The following is a 24379-nucleotide window of genomic DNA, read 5'->3' as shown; positions in this document are numbered from 1 at the left end:
CAAAGCATAGCTTTATGTGCCAGATTTGCAAAGTTGCAAAACCCCTAAATAGGCTGCTACTATGTGCATCCTGACGGAAAATGTTCCAAAAGTAAGGCAATAATATCTGATAGGAGCAGCACCGATGGGTCCAGCAGCAGATCTGACTTTTGAACTAAGTGACGCAGTTGAAGATTGCTCGACAACAAAAACATTCACTGACAGTCCGGACACTTAATATCTCTTGCCTGAAAATGCAGCACTAGCCATTTCTGGTACACTTTTCAATCTTCCTGCTTATCATTGAATGATCGTAAAGCTGGAATAGCCCACAATGCTTGTGACTGGTGGAACGCTGAACTCGTCAAAAGTCTTACCAGTTCTTGATGTTGATTGAGTTGTTGCTGCGACAGTCCAAAAAACTTTGTACCTGTGATAGTTGTGCCTTTTGATACAAAAGTACTCTCCTCATTACCATTTTTGTAACTTGCTCTTCTACAGCAGTAGTTACTTATTACACGTGCATAAGTAGACAGCAACATAAAAAGAAGGAAAGAAAGAAAAAGAAAAATGAATAAGTTCGCAATAAAATAAAATGATTCTATTCAATCAATACATTTGCTGAAGTTATTAGATGGGGTCCTTTTTGTCAACATGCTTTGCTCACCTGTAAAAGGCAGAAAGTATGTTGAACAGTTCTGTCAGCCTACTACCTTCCACTATAAAATCCATTACGCCCATGAAAGATATCAGTAGAGGGTATCCATCAAGTATTAAGATAACATTTCCAAGTTAGAGGTGTCTATGTAACTTGCTAGGCTGTTTCAGGCATTCAGATTGGCTGATCTAATGTTACCATTCAGTTTTTGACACAATTCTTCAGTCTTTTACTGTTGCGTATAATAAAGCTGTAAATGTACTGTTGTTACTACAAAGCTTATTTAATAAAAAATGTGTTGTGTGACATCCTCCAAATATCCGTATCACCCTGGAGTACCCATTAGGTATTTGATTGTGTTATAATGTCACAAGTCAGGCACGGAAAGAAAAATGGATAAATATTACGAAGATCGTGTATCTTAATTGCAACTAATCCTACATCATTATTCTGCTCAAAAGTTTTTAAATGGGCAACTCCGTAAGTTACTGTGAATGGGGAAGTTGAAGTATCTTTTATTCTACAAATATTTTGATGTGAAACAATTATCCTTTTTGGAATGGTACAAACAACGCCTGCCAACATACGATGTGTTGTGCCTAGAAGGTAACCAAGCAGTAAAATCCTCATTGCCCCAAACAATTTGGGAGAAATGTTACCTATGAACTTTCTGAAGTAGGCTCATAACAACAGATTGTCTAACATAAAGCATCATTGTAAGTTGAATGAACTCGAAAACTTATCATCATCATCATCATCATTATAAATTGTTCGACTCATTTGCTGTGTGTCTCCATCCCTGACAGTTGCTTCTCTTAGAGCCTGCTGAAGAGGGGGACTGGTTATCTTCTTGATTCGATCTAACCACCTGTTCACTGCTCTCCCCTGTGGTCTCCTGCCCTCAAATTTTCTTTCCGTGATTATTTTCTCCACCTTTTCTCCCAATAAGGCCAAAGAACTGGTGACTTTTATGTCTCATATGAGAAGAAAGATGCCTAGAGATATTAAATTGCTCAATAATGGCCACATTAATTTTTGTTTTGGTCTATTTTAAGATTAGCGTCCTGCACTAGCACCAAAACTCAAATGCGTCAATATGCTGCTTATCCCTAGCCTTGAGGGTCCCTGTTTTGCATCTGCAAAAGAAGATCGAAAATAAGTGTTTCACCAAGCTAGATATTTCTGCTGTTCATTAGCACTCTGTTCTGCCAGATCTTGGTGAGCTGCTTAATAACTACTTGCCCTAGTATGATCCATCTTCTTATCTCATTTTCACAAGTTCCCATGTTGTAGATGATTGACCTAAGATAGGTGTGAAACAGTGCAAGACTTTCAGTTCCTGTAATTGGCCCAAGAGTTGGACCTGCACTACTCGATCAGTCATGAGTTTGGACTTGGTGGGATTGATGTTCAATGTATATGACAGACTAATGTCATTTACCTTTTTTAGTAATGTGCCAATTGAACAGAATTTGGCATTATATTCCTTAGGTGGACACCCAACAACTCTTCAATCAGTGCCAGACCAAGTAATGGTTCGTAAAAGGGGCAGAGGTGGACCAATGTGTTAAGACTTGCTAAATTTGCAGTACTCTTTCTGTTGAATAACTCATCCAATTGTTCTGAAATTGTAATCATTTGTGTGTACATGTACAATACATCAACCGATTTCTGTCCCATTTGGATAACACCTTTGTGGTGTATCATTATTTTCGTCGTTTAGTGTATATCAAAAGCTTTAGTAAATAAATGTTTGCTTGTGTGTGAAACAACAGACAATAAAGTACAGCAGGGCAATGAGACAGTTGCAGTGACAAAAAGTAGGTGCTATTTGATTCTTTGTCGCTTTTAATCTCACTGCATATCCATAAGTAGGTTTTAACACTTGTCTTCTCACAAGGCTGATATTATAATTTCTTTTTCTTTTTTCCTCTTGCTGAAAGAGTTCTATAAAGCAAACATTAGACATTCAAATTTTTCTTTTCTGATTTGAAGACATGATCTTTCTGGTTTGGACTCTTAATCTAACACAGTTGACCAGTGTTTCTTACACATAGTGTGCTTTCAAATTGATTAGGAGAGGAATATTACTGCAAATGTTGCATTTGTTTAGTTTTAATACTTCCCTTTTGGTAAGGAGTAGTTGATTTGTTTTAGATTTCTTGGATTTTTATAAAATGGTATTATTATTTACAGCGTGGCCGTTTGGAAGATGTTGTTGTAAATGATACGTATCGTGGAAAGCAACTCGGTAAACTGTAAGTAGATCATATACTTGACTAATCCTTTTTTTATTTTATAATTATCTGATTGTCTATAATAAAAGACTTTTATCCGTATATTATAAGGAAAGTTGTGGCTGTATGTGAATCATTTATGAGTAATTGAGACCTCTCAGTGAATAGCAGAAGTGTTGAGTCGTCACCAGGCACACACAAAACAGAAAGAAAACTTGATAGCTTTTGGAATAAAATCTTTTTCTAGCAAGAGTACACACACACACACACACACACACACACACACACACAACACACGCACACACACACACCTGGTCCCTACATTATGCCTGCTGCTCACACAATTTCAGAATTACATTTCGGTAGGTGGACTACAGTGGGATGGGGGTTGCATTGGATGGGGTGAGTGAAGGGAGATAGAGGTGGGAGGAGGGGTTGAGGATGGATAGCTAGTGGCCTGCAGGAAGGCAGCAGTTTTGCTGGCTAGGAATGGAGGAGGGAGGGATGGTAAGTGCTTGGGGTAGGCGTGTAATGTACGGGAATTGGAGCAGGTTAGATGCAGTGCACCCACTGTACCTACACCCTCTACCCAACAATTTTCCCATCCTCTGTCCTGTCATCATCACCCAGTCCACACCTCCCCATCACTTTCCTCATTCACTGCATCTCACTAGCTCAGGAATTCATGTATCATGTTGTTGCCCGTAGTTGATTAATAACATTTATTGCTGCAGTGTATTGACTTTCAAAATGGCTTCTCCACCACTCTTTGTGTTTTGGTAAAGAAATGTACCTAAAGGGTGCTACAGTGAAGGAAGAACCTAGGACAATTAGAAATCCAATACCATATTTTCAAGTTTGTTAGCGGAGTTAAAATGTAGAGTAAAACCATTGAAGAAAGATATGGAAATACTCCCTGTAAAGACAGGGTAATTCATTTTGAATGCTGGCAGAATGCTTGAGTGAAAATGTTTTCGTCATTATTTAGGTAGTAATACCAAGAGTACTTAACATAACAAAAAGGAAAGTGGATGGAAAACTGTCTATCTTGAAGTAAATCGGCCTTAGACATTAAGTTTAACAGAAACAGGCTCTTGGATGTTAAACAATTAAGAACAGTGAATCATAGAAAGCATCATTGGTGTATTGAGCTGACCACATGGATTACTGCCATGTGAGTACTACCCTCCTGTTCCAGATTATTCCATTATATTAACCCTGTTTCATCCCTTCACACTCTTTCATTTTTCTTGCTCTTTGTACTGAGCAAGGCAGCACAGTTGACACAAGCACTAGACACACGTTGGGGTAGAGTAGGATCAGATCCCCATCTGACAATTCATATTTAGGATTTCAGTGGTTCTTCCAAGTCTTTTAAGGTGAATGTGAGTAAAGTTCCTTCTACATGGCCACAGTATATGTTAACTATTTTATTTTTGTTGTTCTGAAATTGTAATACTAAGACATCTTCAATATCCTTGTAAAAGAGGTCTACAGATGAATGAACACTACTACTACTACCACCACCACCACCAGTAGTAGTAGTAGTTGCCAATTCCCCTCTTATTCCTCCTCAAAGGAACTAGTGCTCTTCTCTAATGACCTTGTTGACAAAAAGTTGTCAGTAAACTCTAGCCTATTGTCACCTTGCTTCCTTCCGTTCACTCTTTTCATTCCCCCCCACTTCATCTCACTGGTTTGATTGTGTCAAGTAATGCATAACACTAACATAGAAAATAAATTATTCTTTACTTATTCTAAAAATACAAGAAATTAGTGTAAATTAACAGCAGTTAAAACAGAGGTTCAAATTACATTAGAAGAAGTTTCTGTCACCAGCTAGACAAAATACAAATCATTCAGCAATGCGACTCGTGACACAATATGCAATACTGCAGGAGCTGCCTGCATAACATTGTATGTAAAAAAAAGAGAAACGAAAGAAAAAAGACTGTACATGAGAAGATCTGGCTCAGCTGTAATGCAAATGCCTGTTTGCTGTATTTTGCAGTTGTATTCGTGGTAAAATACTAGATAACACATGAAAAAGTGTGAAATATCAAAACAAAAAACAGAAGGAAAAAAAAAAGTGACAGATACACATTACAAACCGTTTTATTCAAAGGAATGCAAATTATGATAGTTTCATCTGTCATTATGATAATCATTTTTATCATCTGACATTGACTGTACACAGCTTCACGTCACTTTTTTTCTGAACGGAAACATGGAATATAATATCACTGCCTTGAGAAAAACTACACTGAAGTGCCAAAGAAACTGGTATAGGCATGTGTACTCAAGTACAGAGAGATATAAAGAGGCAGAATACAATGCTGCAGTCGGCAACGCCTATACAAGATGACAAGTGTCTGGCACAGTTGTTAGATTGGTTACTCCTGCTACAAGGGCATGTTATCAAGATTTATGAGAGTTTGAACATGTCGTTATAGTCGGCGCACTAGCAATGGGACACAGCAACTCCAAGGTAGTGATGAAGTGGGATTTTTCCTGTATGACCATTTCACAAATGTACCGTAAATATAAGGAATCCAGTAAAACATCAAATCTCTTTCATCACCATGGCCAGGGAAAAATCCTGCAAGAACAGGACCAATGACGACTGAAGAGAATTGTCCAACGTGACAGGCGTGCAACCCTTGTGCAAACCATTCTGCGAAACATCATCTATATGGGTTTTCGGAGCTGATGGCCCACTTGTGTACCCTTGATGACTGTGTGACACAAAGCTTTACACCTCATCTGGGCCCGTCAACACCGACATTGGACTGTTGATGAGTGGAAACATGTTGCCTGGCCAGACAAGTGTCGTTTCAAATTGTGTAGAGTGGATGGACATGTACCAGTATGGAGACAACCTCATGAATCCATGGATCCTGTATGTCAGAAGGGGACTGTTCAAGCTGGTGAAGATCATCTAATGGTGTGGGGCGTGTGCAGTTGGAGTGATATAGGAAACTTATATGTCTAGATACAACTCTGACAAGTGACACGTATGTAAGCATCCTGTCTGATCACCTGCACCTATTCATGTTCATTGTGCATTCCGACATACTTGGGCAATTACAGCAGGACAATGCAACAGCCTACATGTCCAGAATTGCTACAGAGTGGCTCCAGGAACACTCTTCTGAGTTTAAACACTTGCTCTGGTCACCAAACCCACCAGGCGTGTACATGACTGAGCATATCAGAGATGCCTTGCAACGTGCTGTTCAGAAGAGATGTCCACCCCCTCGTACTCTCATGGATTTATGGACAGCCCTGCAGGATTCATGGTGTCAGTTCCCTCCAGCACTTCTTCAGACATTAGTTGCGTCCATACTGCGTCATATTGCAGCCCTTCTGCATGCTTGTGCGGGGCCCTTACACGATAGTGGGCAGGTGTACCAGTTTTTTTGGCTCTTCAGTATAATTCCTTGTATTTCACTTCAAGAAAATTGAGCTTGCTTTGTAGGTCCTCTTCTTTTCAACACTAGGCTGGGAAGATTAGTTTAAACACCACGATATTTTGTTTTCTTTCATTGTGCTGCACAATATGCAGTTGAATTCTAATGATTTCAACTCGAAATATATTGTGATGGTTCTTTGTAAGTAACAACCACCCCTTTCCAGAATGAGATTTTCACTCTGCAGCGGAGTGTGCGCTGGTATGAAACTTCCTGGCAGATTAAAACTGTGTGCCCGACCGAGACTCGAATTCGGGACCTTTGCCTTTCACGGGCAAGTGCTCTATCATCTGAGCTACCAAAGCACGACTCACACCCGGTCCTCACAGCTCTACTTCTGCCAGTATCTCATCTCCTACCTTCTAAACTTTACAGAAGCTCTCCTGCGAACCTTGCAGAACTAGCACTCCTGAAAGAAACGATACTGCCGAGACATGGCTTAGCCACAGCCTGGGGGATGTTTCCAGAATGAGATTTTCACTCTGCAGCGGAGTGTGCGCTGATATGAAACTTCCTGGCAGATTAAAACTGTGTGCCCGACCGAGACTTGATCTTAGGACCTTTGCCTTTCGCGGGCAAGTGCTCTACCACTTGCCCACGAAAGGCAAAGGTCCCGATTTCGAGTCTCGGTTGGGCACACAGTTTTAATCTGCCAGGAAGTTTCATATCAGTGCACACTCCGCTGCAGAGTGAAAATCTCATTCTGGAAACATCCCCCAGGCTGTGGCTAAGCCATGTCTCCGCAGTGTCCTCTCTTTCAGGAGTGCTTGTTCTGCAAGGTTCGCAGGAGAGCTTCTGTAAAGTCTGGAAGGTAGGAGACGAGATACTGGCAGAAGTAAAGCTGTGAGGACCGGGTGTGAGCCGTGCTTCGGTAGCTCAGATGGTAGAGCACTTGCCTGCGAAAGGCAAAGGTCCCGAGCTCGAGTCTCAGTCGGGCACACAGTTTTAATCTGCCAGGAAGTTTCATATCAGCGCACACTCCGCTGCAGAGTAAAAATCTCGTTCTGGAAACATCCCCCAGGCTGTGGCTAAGCCATGTCTCGGCAGTATCGTTTCTTTCAGGAGTGCTAGTTCTGCAAGGTTCGCAGGAGAGCTTCTGTAAAGTTTGGAAGGTAGGAGACGAGATACTGGCAGAAGTAGAGCTGTGAGGACCGGGCGTGAGTCGTGCTTCGGTAGCTCAGATGGTAGAGCACTTGCCCGCGAACGGCAAAGGTCCCGAGTTTGAGTCTCGGTCGGGCACACAGTTTTAATCTGCCAGGAAGTTTCAACCACCCCTTTGTTTGTTGCACATGACGTTCCTTGAATTCTTAGCTCAGTATTGTTATTCATGTTTCGAATATTGCCTTTCTTTTCCATCATAAAGCAAAGGACACCAAAGACTAATGTTGGGAAGAACTGAAGTGAAGTAAAATGGGATATTGCTTATTGCATGTTGGAAAGAGAGTGAGTTACATGTGCTCAGCACATTCATGATGTCACAAAAAAAATGAATGTACACACTGTGAAACCTAGTGTGATATTTTAAATTATCGAGGCTTCTTTGCTGCTTCCAACCCATCTCAAGTTATTAGCCAAGGCAAATTCAACAGCTTACAGGGAAAAGAGCAAAAATACACTCCTGGAAATGGAAAAAAGAACACTTTGACACCGGTGTGTCAGACCCACCATACTTGCTCCGGACACTGCGAGAGGGCTGTACAAGCAATGATCACACGCACGGCACAGCGGACACACCAGGAACCGCGGTGTTGGCCGTCGAATGGTGCTAGCTGCGCAGCATTTGTGCACCGCCGCCGTCAGTGACAGCCAGTTTGCCGTGGCATACGGAGCTCCCTCGCAGTCTTTAACACTGGTAGCATGCCGCGACACCGTGGACGTGAACCGTATGTGCAGTTGACGGACTTTGAGCCAGGGCATATAGTGGGCATGCGGGAGGCCGGGTGGACGTACCGCCGAATTGCTCAACACGTGGGGCGTGAGATCTCCACAGTACATCGATGTTGTCGCCAGTGGTCGGCGGAAGGTGCACGTGCCCGTCGACCTGGGACCGGACCGCAGCGACGTACGGATGCACGCCAAGACCGTAGGATCCTACGCAGTGCCGTAGGGGACCGCACTGCCACTTCCCAGCAAATTAGGGACACTGTTGCTCCTGTGGTATCGGCGAGGACCATTCGCAACCGTCTCCATGAAGCTGGGCTACGGTCCCGCACACCGTTAGGCCGTCTTCCGCTCACGCCCCAACATCGTGCAGCCCGCCTCCAGTGGTGTCGCGACAGGCGTGAATGGAGGGACGAATGGAGACGTGTCGTCTTCAGCGATGAGAGTCGCTTCTGCCTTGGTGCCAATGATGGTCGTATGCGTGTTTGGCGCCGTGCAGGTGAGCGCCACAATCAGGACTGCATACGACCGAGGCACACAGGGCCAACACCCGGCATCATGGTGTGGGGAGCGATCTCCTACACTGGCCGTACACCACTGGTGATCGTCGAGGGGACACTGAATAGTGCACGGTACATCCAAACCGTCATCGAACCCATCGTTCTACCATTCCTAGACCGGCAAGGGAACTTGCTGTTCCAACAGGACAATGCACGTCCGCATGTATCCCGTGGCACCCAACGTGCTCTAGAAGGTGTAAGTCAACTACCCTGGCCAGCAAGATCTCCGGATCTGTCCCCCATTGAGCATGTTTGGGACTGGATGAAGCGTCGTCTCACGCGGTCTGCACGTCCAGCACGAACGCTGGTCCAACTGAGGCGCCAGGTGGAAATGGCATGGCAAGCCGTTCCACAGGACTACATCCAGCATCTCTACGATCGTCTCCATGGGAGAATAGCAGCCTGCATTGCAGCGAAAGGTGGATATACACTGTACTAGTGCCGAAATTGTGCATGCTCTGTTGCCTGTGTCTATGTGCCTGTGGTTCTGTCAGTGTGATCATGTGATGTATCTGACCCCAGGAATGTGTCAATAAAGTTTCCCCTTCCTGGGACAATGAATTCACGATGTTCTTATTTCAATTTCCAGGAGTGTATCACGTTTTGGCAGTTTCAGTGTTTCTCATCTCCAATCTTCAATTAGCAGATAGAAAAAGCATACACAATTTCTTGAATATTCCTTGCAACAGGTCACAGACTGCTATGTGATGGCAAAGACGTGAGCATTATTTTTCATTTTTGGACTATGATTATTTCATCCCTGTCATGCCATTGCATTTTTCCTTCTCTCTGTTTTGAAAAACAAATTACACAGATATGGGCTTATAAAATTAAATATTTCGGGCTTCTAGTGATCACATTCTTTAAACTTTACATTTTAAACATGAGACTCTCATGGTACCATCTGTTAGTCTTTATTTTTCTGGTTCTAAACCAACTCTGTCATTTATTGGTATTCTGTTTGTACCATAAGCTTATGTCTTCTCTCATCTCCCACCTCCCACTGTTACCTACATGTATTGCCTATTGTGTTGGAAAACTTCTGATATACTTGTCTGGAATTTCTCAGCTACTGCAATCCACTGTGAATAACCTATGCCGTATATATTCCTCTTGACCTGGGATTCGACCTGTTCCGTATGTGTACTGTTTAACGTGAGATTCTGTGTGACTCGTTTCATTGTTTACTGGTTTTAAAAATTGTTTCGTACCATGCTAGCTTTTACATTTTTAAGGAAGAAAATCATGCTGAATGTTCAAAATTGAGAACTTATTTAATTATTTTGTTGCCCCATGAGACAGTGGTCTCATATTGCAATTTTTCTTGATTGTTGTCAAAAAAGTATGCAGGTCTTCACCCTTCAGTGAAATAATTAACCTAAGTTTATAGGAAAAGTTAAAGTAACGGCTTCATGGTATTCTTTCCGGTACTTTAATAGGAGCCACCAAGTAATGTAAATAGCACTCACAACTTATAGTTAGTAAAATTAATATTGGGAGGAGGTGTATTAAATGACAAAATTTAAAGTTTATTATAACTGAGTTAGCCATAATAACACTAAATAAAGATGTGCATCTTCATCTGTGAGATATTATTAGCTGTAGAACATGCCCTTAAAGTGGAGGTATCATCATAAAATAATTTTCTGAGGGTTTTGTGTTATTTGGACAGTGTATCTCACTTTTAAAAAAATTCTCCATTACAGAATTGTGACAACCGTTGCATTGTTGGCTAAGACACTGAACTGCTACAAGATCACCCTGGAGTGCAAAGACAAATTAATACCATTTTATCAAAGCATAGGCTATGTTCTGGAGCCTGGGAATTCAAATTCTATGTCGATACGTTTTGATGCTCCTCAAAAAAAGCACACCCCAAATGCTGCTGCAAAATTATAAGTTTCCCAGATATAATGGATGTAACACTTTGTAACAATTGTACTTAATATTCTCCTATTGGCATGTGTATTTTGAAATTTAACTTTTATTTAATTTCGTTACTTTGATAATCTGTCCATTTCAATTGAATATAGGGTATGAAACTAATTTGTTGACTTTTCATGTGCAGATTTATATCATGCAGCACAATATCTGTAAATGCTTGTGAATGATTTTTGAATTAAATCTAATGTCCTGCATAACAAATTACTTTTAATTTCTTTCACAATACTTCTAACTTTTGTTTTTACCAGAGTGTTTAGAGTGGTAAGTATTGTACTATAAGAATATACAACATCAGATAGTTTTTTTTTTTTCTATATCTGTCTTGTTAATTATGCTGAGCAGCACTGATTTTGTGTATACTCATAAATGTCAAAATTAGACCACACTAAAAATATTTCATAAAGCTTGCAGTGGTTTGAACTAGGTTCATTTTGTGGCATTGAAATACAGAATGGAAAGGAGAAAAAAAAAGACATTAATGGGGAAATATACTAGTTAGAATCATAGTTCTGGAGCTGCACGAAACAGAGGAAGGATGATTGGAGGTGCTGATACAAATGGTGCCTTTTGCATAGAAGGGAGTAAAAAACTTACAGGAATAACTCCTATATTAGGATTCATTTGTAGATGCCTTTATTATAAGCTGGAGCAGCTGCATAAACAGTTGCTTACACCATAGTGTTTCTAAATGGCATAGCAGAGAAAGACGAGACGTGTACTCGTAAAAGAATAGTTCACTGGAAGTCTTTGTGCACAATTGTGAATCACTTTGTAGTGAGTGGTTTTTTTATCATAACTAATGAAATAAAGGCTCTGTGGGTGTTTCTCTTTGTGTGAATGCATTTCAGTGATTAAATAATTGTTTTAAAGTCAGTAGTTAAGAGTTGAGATTGAGTAAAAATGTATGTCGTTACCACATTCCTTCACTGTACTTTACTTTACATGTTGCAAGGGCCTTATCGACCATACACCTGCTCTATAAGCCTCTTCCACTTCTGTCTGTCCAGTGCACTGTAGCTTTGCCAGTTTTTGTTCAAGGAAATCCTGTCCTGTTTCCGAGGCTGGCGTTGAGTATCCTGACCATTTGGTATTTTTACATGAGTGGGTTGGTAGCCCTCTGCACAACTCTAACCTGGAGGACCAGTAGTCTTGACTTTGGGGTACTCTACCCATAGGAAGGTCGCCTTCACCGCGGCTGAGTGAGCCTCTCCTGCCCGTGCTAGTTTTGGTCCACCCCAGGTTTTTTTTTCCCCCCGTATACCCTCTATATATAGAGAGCATTCCCCTATCCGCCACCTAGGGAGGTGCGCAATGGGGGACTAGCAAACTGCCTTCACTATATTGCCCCAAATTAAGTATAAAGCTTTGTTCGAGTTTGAAACATATTTTGCAACAATGTTCACTATATTGCTAACAGGTAATGCAGGACTCCTAATGTTTGGAACATACTGCAAACACAAGAACAGTTGTCTATGGCTATGTCAGGAAATAGTTGGGGTATCTTGAACAGTACAGGATAGAAGTCCAAATCTGGTTGCATGAAAAGCAAATACAGTTAAGAGTATTTTCAAATCAAAGAGGCCCCAGTGCACCATATATTAGGTGTTAATATATGATGTGTGATGTAAAAGTAATGGGAATTTTTGTTTTTCTTAAAGAATCTTCATTTAATGATGATGATCATCAACAACAACATCAGTGCATTTTGTGATCTTGGAATCACTTTCGGAACTCACTTTTTGTTATGGTGTTCAACTCCTTCAGTGGTTCTGTTTTTGTTTCATCAGTGGTGGCAAAAGACATCCTTTCGTGGTTACCTTCAGCCTAGGTAATAGAAAGAAGTCACAGGGAGCCATGTCCAGTGAATATGGCGGCTGAGGCAAGATAGTGGATTTGTTTTGTTGCCAAAAAATTGCGAATATGTGTTGAGCTCTGAGTGGGAGTGTTATCATGATGCAATTTCCCTAACTCCAATCGTTTTCTTTTGATTGCATCATGCAAAAGGCGCATAGCCTCCAGATAGTATTCTTTATTGATCGTATGACCGACTCATGATACCAGTATACCCATGTTTTGTCATCTCTTTTAACCTTGTCTAGAAGTTCTGAATTGCTGTTGATTTCATTCTGCAATTCCTGAGCGATGTCTACATGATGTCGTTTTTGGTCAGAATTCGACGATTTCGGAACAGACTTTGCTGCTACATGTTTCATGTCACGCCCCCCCCCCCCAAAAAAAAAAAAAGGGGGGGGGGGTGGGGGCAAATGATATGCCGACATCATCAGCAACCTGTCTGATTTTTATTCAGCGATTTTTCCAGAACCATTTTCTTTACTTCTTCCACATTGTTATCAGTAATTGATGAGCTAATGTGCGCAGGGTGGTTGTCATCTTCAACTCGACACTCTTTGAAACAGTTATATAACTCGTAGAGCCTTGTTACTCACAGTAGATTCACCAAAAGCTGCAGTCAACATTTCAAGTGCAGTGCTGCACTTTATTTCATTTTTCAAGCAACATTTAATGCAAATTCTTTGCTCCATCTTTTTCTAAAGTAAAAATTCATTGAGCACTAAAAAGCTTTTATAACCTTTTCAATGTCAGCAATAAACTAAATATTCAAGACAGCCAAAAATGTGAATGTACATCAAGTACATGAGTATCAACTAGAGAAAAAATTGTAAATTGGATGTATAAAACCTGTTAAATTAAAAAAATACTTGTTAATTTTTTATCACACGTCATACGTCAAAATACATAAAGGCAGAAGAAAGAGAACTAAAATGGATGTTCTGACTATTGTTGTCCAATATTTTGAAAAATAAGACAAGATTAGCATTTAAATTTAAAAATGTAGCAGGTTTGTAATGAGAACTGTACAGACATCATACACTGTTCCAGGAACAATAGCATAATACTAATGTTGCAGTGCCAATGGAATTAATTATTGAATGAATCGTAGCTTTCTCAAAGACTTCCAGTACATTCATAAGTGCACTGATTCTGAAAATCCACAATGCCTCCATATCATTGCTTCAGAGTTTGGAATGTACTTGATAAATTTGAACATAATCATATTTTATCATTTGCTCCTTTTAAGATCATTAGTACATGGTACTGTATCTGATTAAATTGCTCTTCAACATTGGTGTAAGTCAGTAAATAAGAGGGTGGATTTCATTTGCATAAAAAGTTGATATCCTAGTGAGGAATATAATGAAAATATTCCAGGAAAGGATTCAAATCTGTCAAAAGCTTAATATTTTCAGAGTTCTTCAACATACATAAACCTATTAGAGAGAGAGAGTAATATAGCATTGCTAAATACTGCTGTTACGTGACATATTAAGTGTCTATAGGCTACCAAGAGCTTTGAATGACTTAAGATAAAATAAGGCAAAAGGGAAAGATAACATACCTTCTGAATTTCTAAAAATCATTGGGGGAAGTGGCAACAAAATGACTATTCATGTCAGTGTGTAGAATGTATGAGACTGGTGATATACCATCAGGCTTGTGGAAAAACATCATCCATACAATTTGAAGGATAGCAAGAGATGATAAATGCTAGAATTATAGCACAATGAGCTTAACAGCTTTCGCATCCAAGCTGCCGACAAGAATAATATACAGAAGAATAGAAAAGAAATTAAACATCCGTTAGATGACAAATCAGTTTGACTTAAAGGAAAGGTAGAGCACAATAGAGGCAGTTCTGAAGTCACAGTTGATAGTGGAAGCAAGACTGAAGAAAAATCAAGACACATTCATAGGATTTATTGACCTGGAAAAAGTGTTACACAATGTAAAATGATGCAAGTGTTCAAGATTCTGAGACAAGTAGGGATAAGCTATAGGGAATGATCGGTTAGTATACAGTATGTACAAGAACCAAGGGGGAGCAACAAGACAAAGAATGAAGTGCTCAGATTAGAAAGAGTGTAAGACAAGGATGTAGTCTTTGGCCCCCACTGTTGAACCTATACATCAAAGAAGCAATGACAGAAATAAAAGAAAGATTCTAGAGTGGGTTTAAAATTCAGTGTGGAAGGATATCAATGATAGATGCATTGATGACATTGTTATCCTCAGTGAAAGTGAAGAAGATGACCAGATCTGTTAATTGGAATGAACAATCTAATGTATAGAGTATATGGATTGAGAATAAATTGAAGAATAACAAAACTAATGAGAAGTAGTAGAATGAGAACAGTAAGAAACTTAGCATCAGGATTGGGGATCACGAAGTTGGCAGAATTAAGGAATTCTGCTACCTGGGCAGCAAAATAGCCCATTATGGACAGAGTAAGGAGGGCAAAAAAGCAGAATAGCAGTGGCAAAAAAAAAAAGCACTCCTGGCAAAGAGACGTCTGCTAATATCAAACTTAGGCCTTAATTTTAGGAAGAAATTTCTGAGAGAATGTGTGTTTGGAGCACAGCATTGTATGTTAGTGGAAAATGGTCTGTGGGACAACCAGAACAGAAGAGAATTGAAGCATATGAGGTGTGGTGGTACAGAAGAATGTTGAAAATTATGTGGAAAGGATGTATGTGGAAAACACAGACAAGAAGAAAGGACAATATGATAGGACAGCTGGTGCTAGAGGGAGCTGTAGAGGATAAAAACTTGAAGTCAGAGATCGAAATACATCCTGCAAATAATTGAGGATGTAGGTTGCAGTTGCTACTCTGAGATGAAAAGGTTGGCACAGGAGAGGAATTTGTGGTGGGCCAAATAAAATCAATGAGAAGACTGATGATTTAAAAAGGATAGAATCATTTTCCTGTAGAGTCATGATGCAAATTGGAGGTTTTGTAACATCATTAAAAGTCTAAAAAAAATATGAAACAAGTTGTTGTGTAAATCAGGAATATTGAGACATTTTGTTGAAAAATGTATGACATAATTTTTAACAATGTACAGTACACATTTATGAGTTACCTGTTTAACAAGAGAAAACTATAAAGACTCATTTCAATTCATAATTCACTGAAATAAAATAAATGTAATAGATGATTATGAAATTAGTTAAATGTCGTTACATGAAATGTTATCAATGAAATTTGTTCAGGAATGTTAAGTGAAATTAAAATTTATGATAAACAAGATATGATCCTGCATCAGCTGCTTTCCATGAGCTGTTGTCTTAAACATTAGGCTACCTGAACAATAGAAGAAAATGTCATTGCCAGTGAGACTTTGAATAAAGTTTTCTGGATGTAGCAACAAAAATGGAGTCACATAGTTCAGTTGGGAATGCAAAGGGCTATGTTGAAAATGTTATCCTGAAAAACAGTTTAAAGAGTGGCAGTTAATATTTATCAAATTCTCAAAAACAAAACCTTATGTAATGCTGATGGAATCCTGTCTTGAGTTCTGAGAAGTTCTGATTTCTAGTGAGATATGTCATACAAAGTCTACTGAGATTAAATTATGCTGTTATTAAGCTTTATGTGTAAGAAGGGTGATGGCAATTAAATAAATATTGTACAGTTTCCATAATAACACCTTATCCAAAATCCATGAGAACAGAATGGACATTTCAGGATAGGAGCAACAAACAAAAATTAGGACTATAAACCACTGACCCTGAAGCCTCGTTTACATGTGCAACATAGTTGTCTCATTTGCCTACTTGCGACAAGTAAATCCACTGCAGTACATTTTATTCATGTGATGAATGGTCATTTTTGTTTACACATCAGTGCCAATAAAGAGTCTATTGCGAGAATTGTCTCCTCTTTAGCCTAACACCTGAATGGTGAAAGTCAGTTTATGAGGGACCATCCTTTTTCAGGAAAAAATAGTAACCTATGTAGGAATAAACAATAATAATAGAGTTCATTATGGTCCAAAGCTAAATTTATTGTGGATGTTCTTGACAAAGATCTATGGTAAATTCTCCGCACTCCTGAGAATGGATGGGGAATGTCATCCAAACATTTCAAAACATCTGCATTTATCTGTTTGAGAAAATATGTACGTTACAAACATGTCAAAGAAAATTTAGAAGCCAGCAAATAATGTCTAAAATTACTTTTCTTATTAAATGGATCTGACTTTGTCACTTTTAAATAATTTTCATTAATTTATCAGTTATGTTATTTATGCATACTGCAAGGTTTTTCTTGGTGTGGGTATTATAAAACATTAGTACCTTACTGCTCTTAACATTTTATCTGTCGTGGGAGAATACTAGTAAAATAATAATAGTAATACTGGTATCAAGTAAGTTGCTGTGTGCTACATAGACATACACAACACTGTATGGTTTGCCACGTTTTGTCCTGATTTAATTACACACTCTTTCACTGATGCACAAGTTCACATACTTGCAGTGACAGCAGTAGTCTCTTGTAGAGGTGGTGCAATTAAGTAGAAGCAGAATGTTTAGTTACTGATGGAGTGGTAAATGAGGATAGCAGTGTGAGATATAAAGTTGTATATGAGGTATCCAAAGTTACAAATAGAATTCCGGGGTGAATATGAGGAACTGGGTGCTTTCTATGGAGAAAGTGAATTATCTGAACTGACAAAGGTAGAATGAGTAGAAATCATCTGTGACAGAAGGCAAAATATTATGAAAGAGTTATAGAAAATGAAAATAATTTTAAAAAAGGATGTCAGTGTAGTGACAGTAGTAGAGAAAAGACTTTCATCATTTAAAACTTGAAAGAGTCAGTGTAGAATATCTTCTGTTCCCTGTATTTGTTGCTGAAGCAGGAATTAGTTCTGACACACCATGTACTGTCCAGATGCTTTTGTGCCGGTCACTTTTTGTAAGTTCACAAGTATGTTTGATCTGCCTTAACACACAAATATCAGCGAAAGTCATTAAAGTCCAAATACTTTTTGTTAAGTGCCCAATTTCTTTTTCAACATTAAAAATGGACAGTAATTAAAGTTTTCTGCTGTGTAATGGAATGTCTTGCATTTTGCTTTTGTTATTGCTTCATACTGGAAATAAATTCTGTATGATGTAAAATATGTAGTATGTGTTTATTTGCAATAATTTTCCAAAATAAGCTCCAAAGCCATTTAGGTTTGTACAACAAACAAAATAACACTGACTACTGCTGCACACAAACAGGAGTTTACAAGCAGTGCAAAATGTGTTGAATTTTTTTGTGTAAATGAAAATTTGAACTGGAAAAGAGTACCGGTAACTATTGAGCATCTCAGATAACTAATTTCAACAACTTGTGTTCTTCTCATACTTGTTAGTTTTGGAAACAAATGAATAACATCTTAATAATATATGTTGCTCATTTACTCTCAGTAATGTCCTGTGGCATAGTGGTGGGTTTTCTTAAGCTCATCACATAAAAAGAAAGTACCGATGGCAGAAAAATGACTCATCACTAAAGCTTTCAGTAGCTGAGAAATGTATTAAACTTGCAACCAGAAGAAGCACCTTTGATTGTTGCTCAGTAACATATCTGACTGTAGGAAAGTAAATGAGTACCAAAGGACAATTTCTGTCTGTGAATGACAATGCTGGGGTTCAGGCTAGTCTGCTTGAAACCAATAGAGAGTGAGAGAGGGGGACAAACACGTCTGAAATCTTGACTGAGAAAAGAGTAGTAGTCAGCAGGGTACTCAACAACAGAAATTTTATGCAGGTTATTTCAAAAGTACTTCAGCCACCTAAGAATGACATCAGAACAACTTGTATACCGTGTCAGAGTTCAAGATGGCATGTGGAAAGAAGATACACTAACGCATGAAGCATTACCATCAGAACTGAAATTGTAAAGCAGATAGTGTTGGAGATTTTTATTCCTCACTCGTATACTACCTATATTGCATTACAAAGTCCACAGTGTCCAAATTTATTCCAGATCTTTATATGTCACCTATTTGGGGAGTTTCTTATCTCCAGTTTTCAGACATAAAGCTTTTCATTTCGTACAAATCAATTTTCTAATTCCACCATTAGTGCCACACTGTATTCTTTAGGCACCTTCCACATTTTCACAGCTGTGCTTTCAGTGAAGGCAATCACTTCAAGACAGCATCATACTGATGCAAGGGCATCAAATAAGTTTCTAAATGCAGGGAGGGATATTTATTAATCATGTATGTCTTAATATTTCTTACAGAATATATTTTGGTCAGTAACTTCAACATCATCAATCTTAAAAATGTTCTTCCTATGACGTAGGATTGTTTCAATGCAGCACTTTGCCGCTCTAGACCATGTTTGCACTTCTTTGTATTTGTCTTACTGTACATTCCTCCACTACTTTCAGCTGCTCTAAATAAAAAACTCTTCCTTGGGTTCTGTGATTTTATTGTTGATTAATATTTTCTTTTTAGTATGCCGGCTATGTATTATTTTTAGCCCTACTTTCAAAGTTGGTCTGTTAAGTTATGCCAGTCATTATTGAAGTTTATCTGCAATTTAGGCAAACAGGGTCAAAAGCAAATGAATGTGGTTTAGGTATGCTCCACTAACATAGCCCTTCCTCATTTTGCAGTGTGAGGAACTGAAAATGTTCTGTAAGACTGTGATTACAGTTTTGCTCATGTGGAAGCTTCTTGTATGAGGAATTTTTCTGAATAACAGAGCCTGGAATCAGCTTGGCCAGTTTGCAAACTGATCACACACCAGAAGAGTCCTCAATCACCCCTCAGACAATATTGTAATTCAACAATCTGTCTTTGTGCCACACATAATAAATTTAGTTGGAGCACTGCAGACTTTGGTTCATTACGCTGTCTAAAGTGTGAATTGGTGAGCAGCTCACCTACATTTGTCCGTCTTCAAGCGATACATAAAGATTGTGTAGGTACTGATACCTGCACAGTGTTAACATATGGATTGGCTACTGGATTCCACCCTGGCTGGTTTCTGTAATACCCATTAAGAGGTAATTAAGGGCCTCTCCCTCTGTCTCTTAGTTAAGGCAGCTTCCACTGTTATTAATTTTATACATTTTGCATCAGTGCACTGTTTTTAGCTTAAATTTCCAGTAGTATTTGTCGTTATAAAAATAAGGAAACATTACGGCTGTCATGGGGATTGAGTAATCCTGAAATCTGCACTATAATGTGGAGCTCATTTGTACATAAATCAATCAGTACAGAGTAGTACAGAATACATTATGAAGTTATGGTGGGTTATCAACTAACCTACAATTTGTGTTAATTTAAACGATTATTTTTTTTGCATAAGCGACTGTAATTTTCATATGCTTGTTTGTTGGATTGCTTAAAAACGTTCCTCACATTGTCTGCTGTACAGCAAAATATTATCATAAAGTTTCTAGGGGCTGTGATGGACTATTCCTAACTCTTAGACTTTTATTAACAGTCTCTTTGAGAAAAAAGAGATCATGAAGAACGAGTCCTGGATATCTGAAGCCTTTTCCTTTTTTAAAACTATTGGGACAGACCTTTACATTTCATATGAGGGTTATGCTGAAAGTTTTTAGCAGAAATTCGGGAAGAAGTTTTGTTTACAATGTAACTGTTACAACTTTTCAAAATACTCTCCATAAATACTTATGCATTTTTCCATCCTTTGAAACTACATTGAAAATACCTCAGTCGAAGCTTCTTTGGGGAAACCACTTTGAGCACTGTTGCATGCTGCAATAGTCTCTTCATCATATGAAAAACACTGCCCACAAATGTTTTTCTTTCGCCTTTGAGAACAGGAAGAAATCATACAGGATCAGGCTAGATGAATAGGGTGGGTTCAGTAAAACACCTTTTCCTTCTACAAGAAGTCCATTGTTCTGGCAGCTGTGTGCACTGGGGCATTGTCGTGATGCAGAAGAAGGTGACCACTCTTTGATCTCCATGTGGCAATGACTTTCAGCACACATTCAGTCCCGTTCCACTCAGCATTGACAGTGCAAGCTGTGTTCAAGGTCACAGAGGTGAGATGACCCATTGTGGTGCAGAAAGTGGCCACCATCTTCTTTCCAGAGCTCATACCTGTCCAAATTTCGTGGGTGGTTCCTCACTGGGAATGCATCATACTGAAGACTCTGTGTTTCAGAATCATAATGGTACACCCATATTTCACCACCTATGACAATATTGTAAATGTCTTCAGACTGCCCTTGTCAAATTTTTCAAGCATAAACATCACCACTCCATTCTTGTGCATTGTTGGGCTTTTGTCAAAAAATGTGGCACCCATTGGGCACATCTCTTGCCTAGACCTAAATGGTAGTGAACAGTAATCTGTGCTGTAGTCAACCCAGTATTTAGAATCCCTTCAGTGTCACAAACTGTGAGATGAGGATCATCTTCCTGTGAGATATCATTTTGCATGCAGCATTAATGTTTCCTTGGCTTACTGTCATTGCAGAGCATCCGGGACAAGGTTCATCTTCAGGAGATTCCTGACCCCCTTGAAAACTTATGAAACTAATTTCCAGTGGTAGCTCTAGAACATGCACCAGAAAATCATTCTTCCACCTGTAACCCTTTTGTTTAGTCATAATATATCATCGCATGAAAATCACAGCACGACAGATCCATCATGCACTCTGCCTGACTCAATACTACCTGTGTTTTCACTCACAGCTCACAGCATGGTTTGAAATCTAGTAGTTGGGAAACTGTATGCTCTAGGGCTGAAAACAGTACCCTTTCAAACTAAAATAATTCCATTGTCATTAGACTTCCAGTTTAAGAGCTGCTAAACACTTTTGGCACAGCCCCTGTTGTCTCATTTGATTCCATAATCTAATGTCCATAATTAGATAGACTGTATAATCAGATGTTATATATGAATCCTTTTCTTTAAAAAATATTGGAACAGATCATAACTCTCCATACCTCATTCATAATCTTAATGTACACAGTTAGGTGGAGTGTGTAATCAAGTGTCAAATATGTGCACTGTATGAAAAAGAATACCAACTGGAAACAAATCTCTTTTTTCACTATATTGCATTGTCAGTAGCTAATTTAAAATTGTTTTGAATTGCATTTGTTTCATGAATCTTCTTTCAGAATTGTGGCAACTGTTGAGTTGCTTGCTAGACAATTGAATTGCTACAAGCTCACTCTGGACTGCAAAGATGATCTGATTCCTTTCTATGAGAACCTTGGGTATGAACTGCAGCCTGGCAATTCAAACTACATGTCGATGCGCTTTCAGAATCAATCTCCAAAATTAATCAAAATGTTGAGATCAAAATTGTAAATATCTTTAGGTTAAGCCATGTTATGTGTAACTGTCAGTGAAGTAAAATAAAAGAGAAGTATTAATTAATGTAAATATACACATAACATGTTCTCATGTGAACTTTAAAATAATTTTCAAATTATTTCAATATATTTCATTGTTCACTTGAAAAATAAAGACTGAATAAAGTTAACTGTCTTATTATTGCATGAACTTCAGCTGCGATGTTGGTCATAGAAAATTACTTAACTCCTGCTTTGTACTTAACTGAAATGGCGAAATTTTCTCTTGTGCATAATTTATAATTTGTGTAACAGAAATAAAACAACTGAAGCCAGTAATGCTGTTGTTAATTTTAATGGAGGTGATGTGGTACCTTCCATGTGGTCAGTGTTAAATTTCCAGTACTTGTGGCACTTTATCCCAGAACACTTTTAAGTTATTGATTTCCGTGTGTCTAAGTAACTAGAGAACTGAAATTACAGCAAAAAGTTTGTAGTATTTTTTTTCTATGTTCTTGACGTACAGACTAAAATTTCTATATATTGTGTTAATTATTTCTCCTGACACTGTTTGGTAGAACAACTTCATATTTATGAATGAACAGCCCAAAAATGTGGATGCTCTACAGTATTACTTAGTTAAGTGGTTAAGTGGTAGCCAGTTACTATCTGATGACCTTGTAAATTAAATAAATTAGCACTGTAGAACATCCTCATTTTCATGCTTTCCAATTAATTTTGTAAATTGTATTCCATGCACATACAATATCATTGTGAATATGTACCTTGCAGCATCTGCAACTGTGGAAGGATTAGTATAAAACACATTGCTCCCACGGAGAACAAAACTTAAATGTTGTAAAAATTCATACTTCGTAAAAGAGCAGTTACAAATTTCATATCAGGTGTTGTAATGCTGCCCCAATCGGCCAGAGGCGCAACTCTCTTCACACAATCTGGCAGGTGCATGTAGGCTAACAGCAAGTCAGTCTCATTGCACACATTCTTTGCATGTGTGAGCTACTTAACCATACCTGCTCCTGTGTGCTTGGGCAGTGGAGTATGACCTTGCACATAATGACCTGGCTGCAAGGCTGTCCACACCTCAGCAAGGCTACCCTCCAGTGGACATGCGAGCTGGAATAGCCTAAGATAGAGGATACAAATTTACTGTTAGCATTTCTTTGAATTTTCCATTCCTTGTATAGTGATATACTGAATGTAACTTAATCTAATGCCACTTAAATCATGTTCAGTATCCATTTGTTAACTCGATATTTAAGGAACTAAGTAACACACAGAAAAATTTGCACATGTCTCTCTCCTAAAATAAGTATCCTAAGCCAGTAATTTTCAAAACGAGCAGAAAGTCGCCCAAAGCGATTTTTTGTTGAACAGTTAATGTTAATAACCTGTCCCAACAAAATAAATATTATCTCAATGTACAGGTGTAGAAAATGCCACAGAGCAGTGGCAAATTGTTTACTGTGTGGAGGCTGTCTATCTTTTATATTGTGTAGGAGGCTGTGATGCATCCAGCCTAAAAGCAGATGTGGTTGAGCGTAAATTGTGTAGTAGCTTTAAATATCACTCCACAGTGCATGGGCAAGAGCAGCTGTTCTTGAACCTTAATGCCGATGGAGCAGTAGCACAGCTGAATGGTGATTGAATAAGGCGTATTACTAGTAAAATATATTCTTGACTGATAGCCTGTAACACACTACTTGTTGGGATGTGTAACAAAATTACAACAATTGAATGCTGCAGCCGATAGTAGTTGAATCAGAAATAGGATAGATTGCTGGACTATGATGAAGCTTGCCAAATCACGTAAGAGTTTTAAAAGATCTTGCAAGTCTTTTACATTTAGTCTAGATGTCTTGCAACAGTTTCAGTGCTCTGGAGACGCGACAAAGTATGGAGACAACCTGGAGAGTTTTAGAACTCTTTGACAGCATACACAGAAAATGGTGAGTTAAAGTAGGGTTAAAAAGACCAAGAAAATCCAACTGTTAATGAATAGTCATGGGAGAGGAACATCAGGAAGTAGTACAGAAATCTCTAGGTACACATGTGGACGTCAGCAATGTCACTGGTCATTCAGTCTCTTTGGGGAAAGGTCTTTTTTTTTTTTTTAAACCAAGATCTCATATTGATTCCCCCCCTCCCCCCCCCCCCCCTCCTCCCCAAGATCTCATATTGAATATTAAGGTGGAGGAGAGGGGGGCAATGTGCCAGCAACAGTTTCAACCATAATATTAGTTATGCAATTGATGAGAGCTGAATGTAGCATTATCACGATCAAATAAATGCAGAGCTTGATAAAGCTTTGCCTTTCGCTCACTCAGAATGTACATGGTATGATTTATTCTGAGTGTTTCCAATAAGAAGTTACTTGCAAGATTAAATTACAAATTGATACCTTGTAACCAGAGTATTGTCTGCCCAATCCCTGTTATTTCTGTTGTTTTCATTAAGTCTTGTTAGGATAAAATTTA

General features: G+C 38.8%; 1 protein-coding gene across 2 annotated transcripts in view; it reads left to right on the top strand.

Moving 5' to 3' along the window:
- LOC124601055 (probable glucosamine 6-phosphate N-acetyltransferase) overlaps positions 1-22217 on the top strand; it is a 42675-nt gene extending 20458 nt beyond the window's left edge. Inside the window, exons 5-6 of one of the 2 annotated variants that reach the window (XM_047136214.1) lie at positions 2834-2895; positions 21705-22217. In XM_047136214.1, coding sequence (XP_046992170.1) covers positions 2834-2895; positions 21705-21897 — 255 coding nt within the window. In that variant the 3' untranslated portion in view covers positions 21898-22217. Of the gene's footprint in view, positions 1-2833; positions 2896-10491; positions 10931-21704 lie in introns of those variants that run through there. The other variant, XM_047136213.1, reaches the window with a different exon arrangement.
- Positions 22218-24379: the final 2162 nt, after the last annotated feature.

The sequence above is a fragment of the Schistocerca americana genome, chromosome 1, assembly GCF_021461395.2.
Source record: "Schistocerca americana isolate TAMUIC-IGC-003095 chromosome 1, iqSchAmer2.1, whole genome shotgun sequence".
Lineage (NCBI taxonomy): Eukaryota > Metazoa > Arthropoda > Insecta > Orthoptera > Acrididae > Schistocerca > Schistocerca americana.
This window is presented reverse-complemented; position numbering and strand designations above follow the sequence as displayed.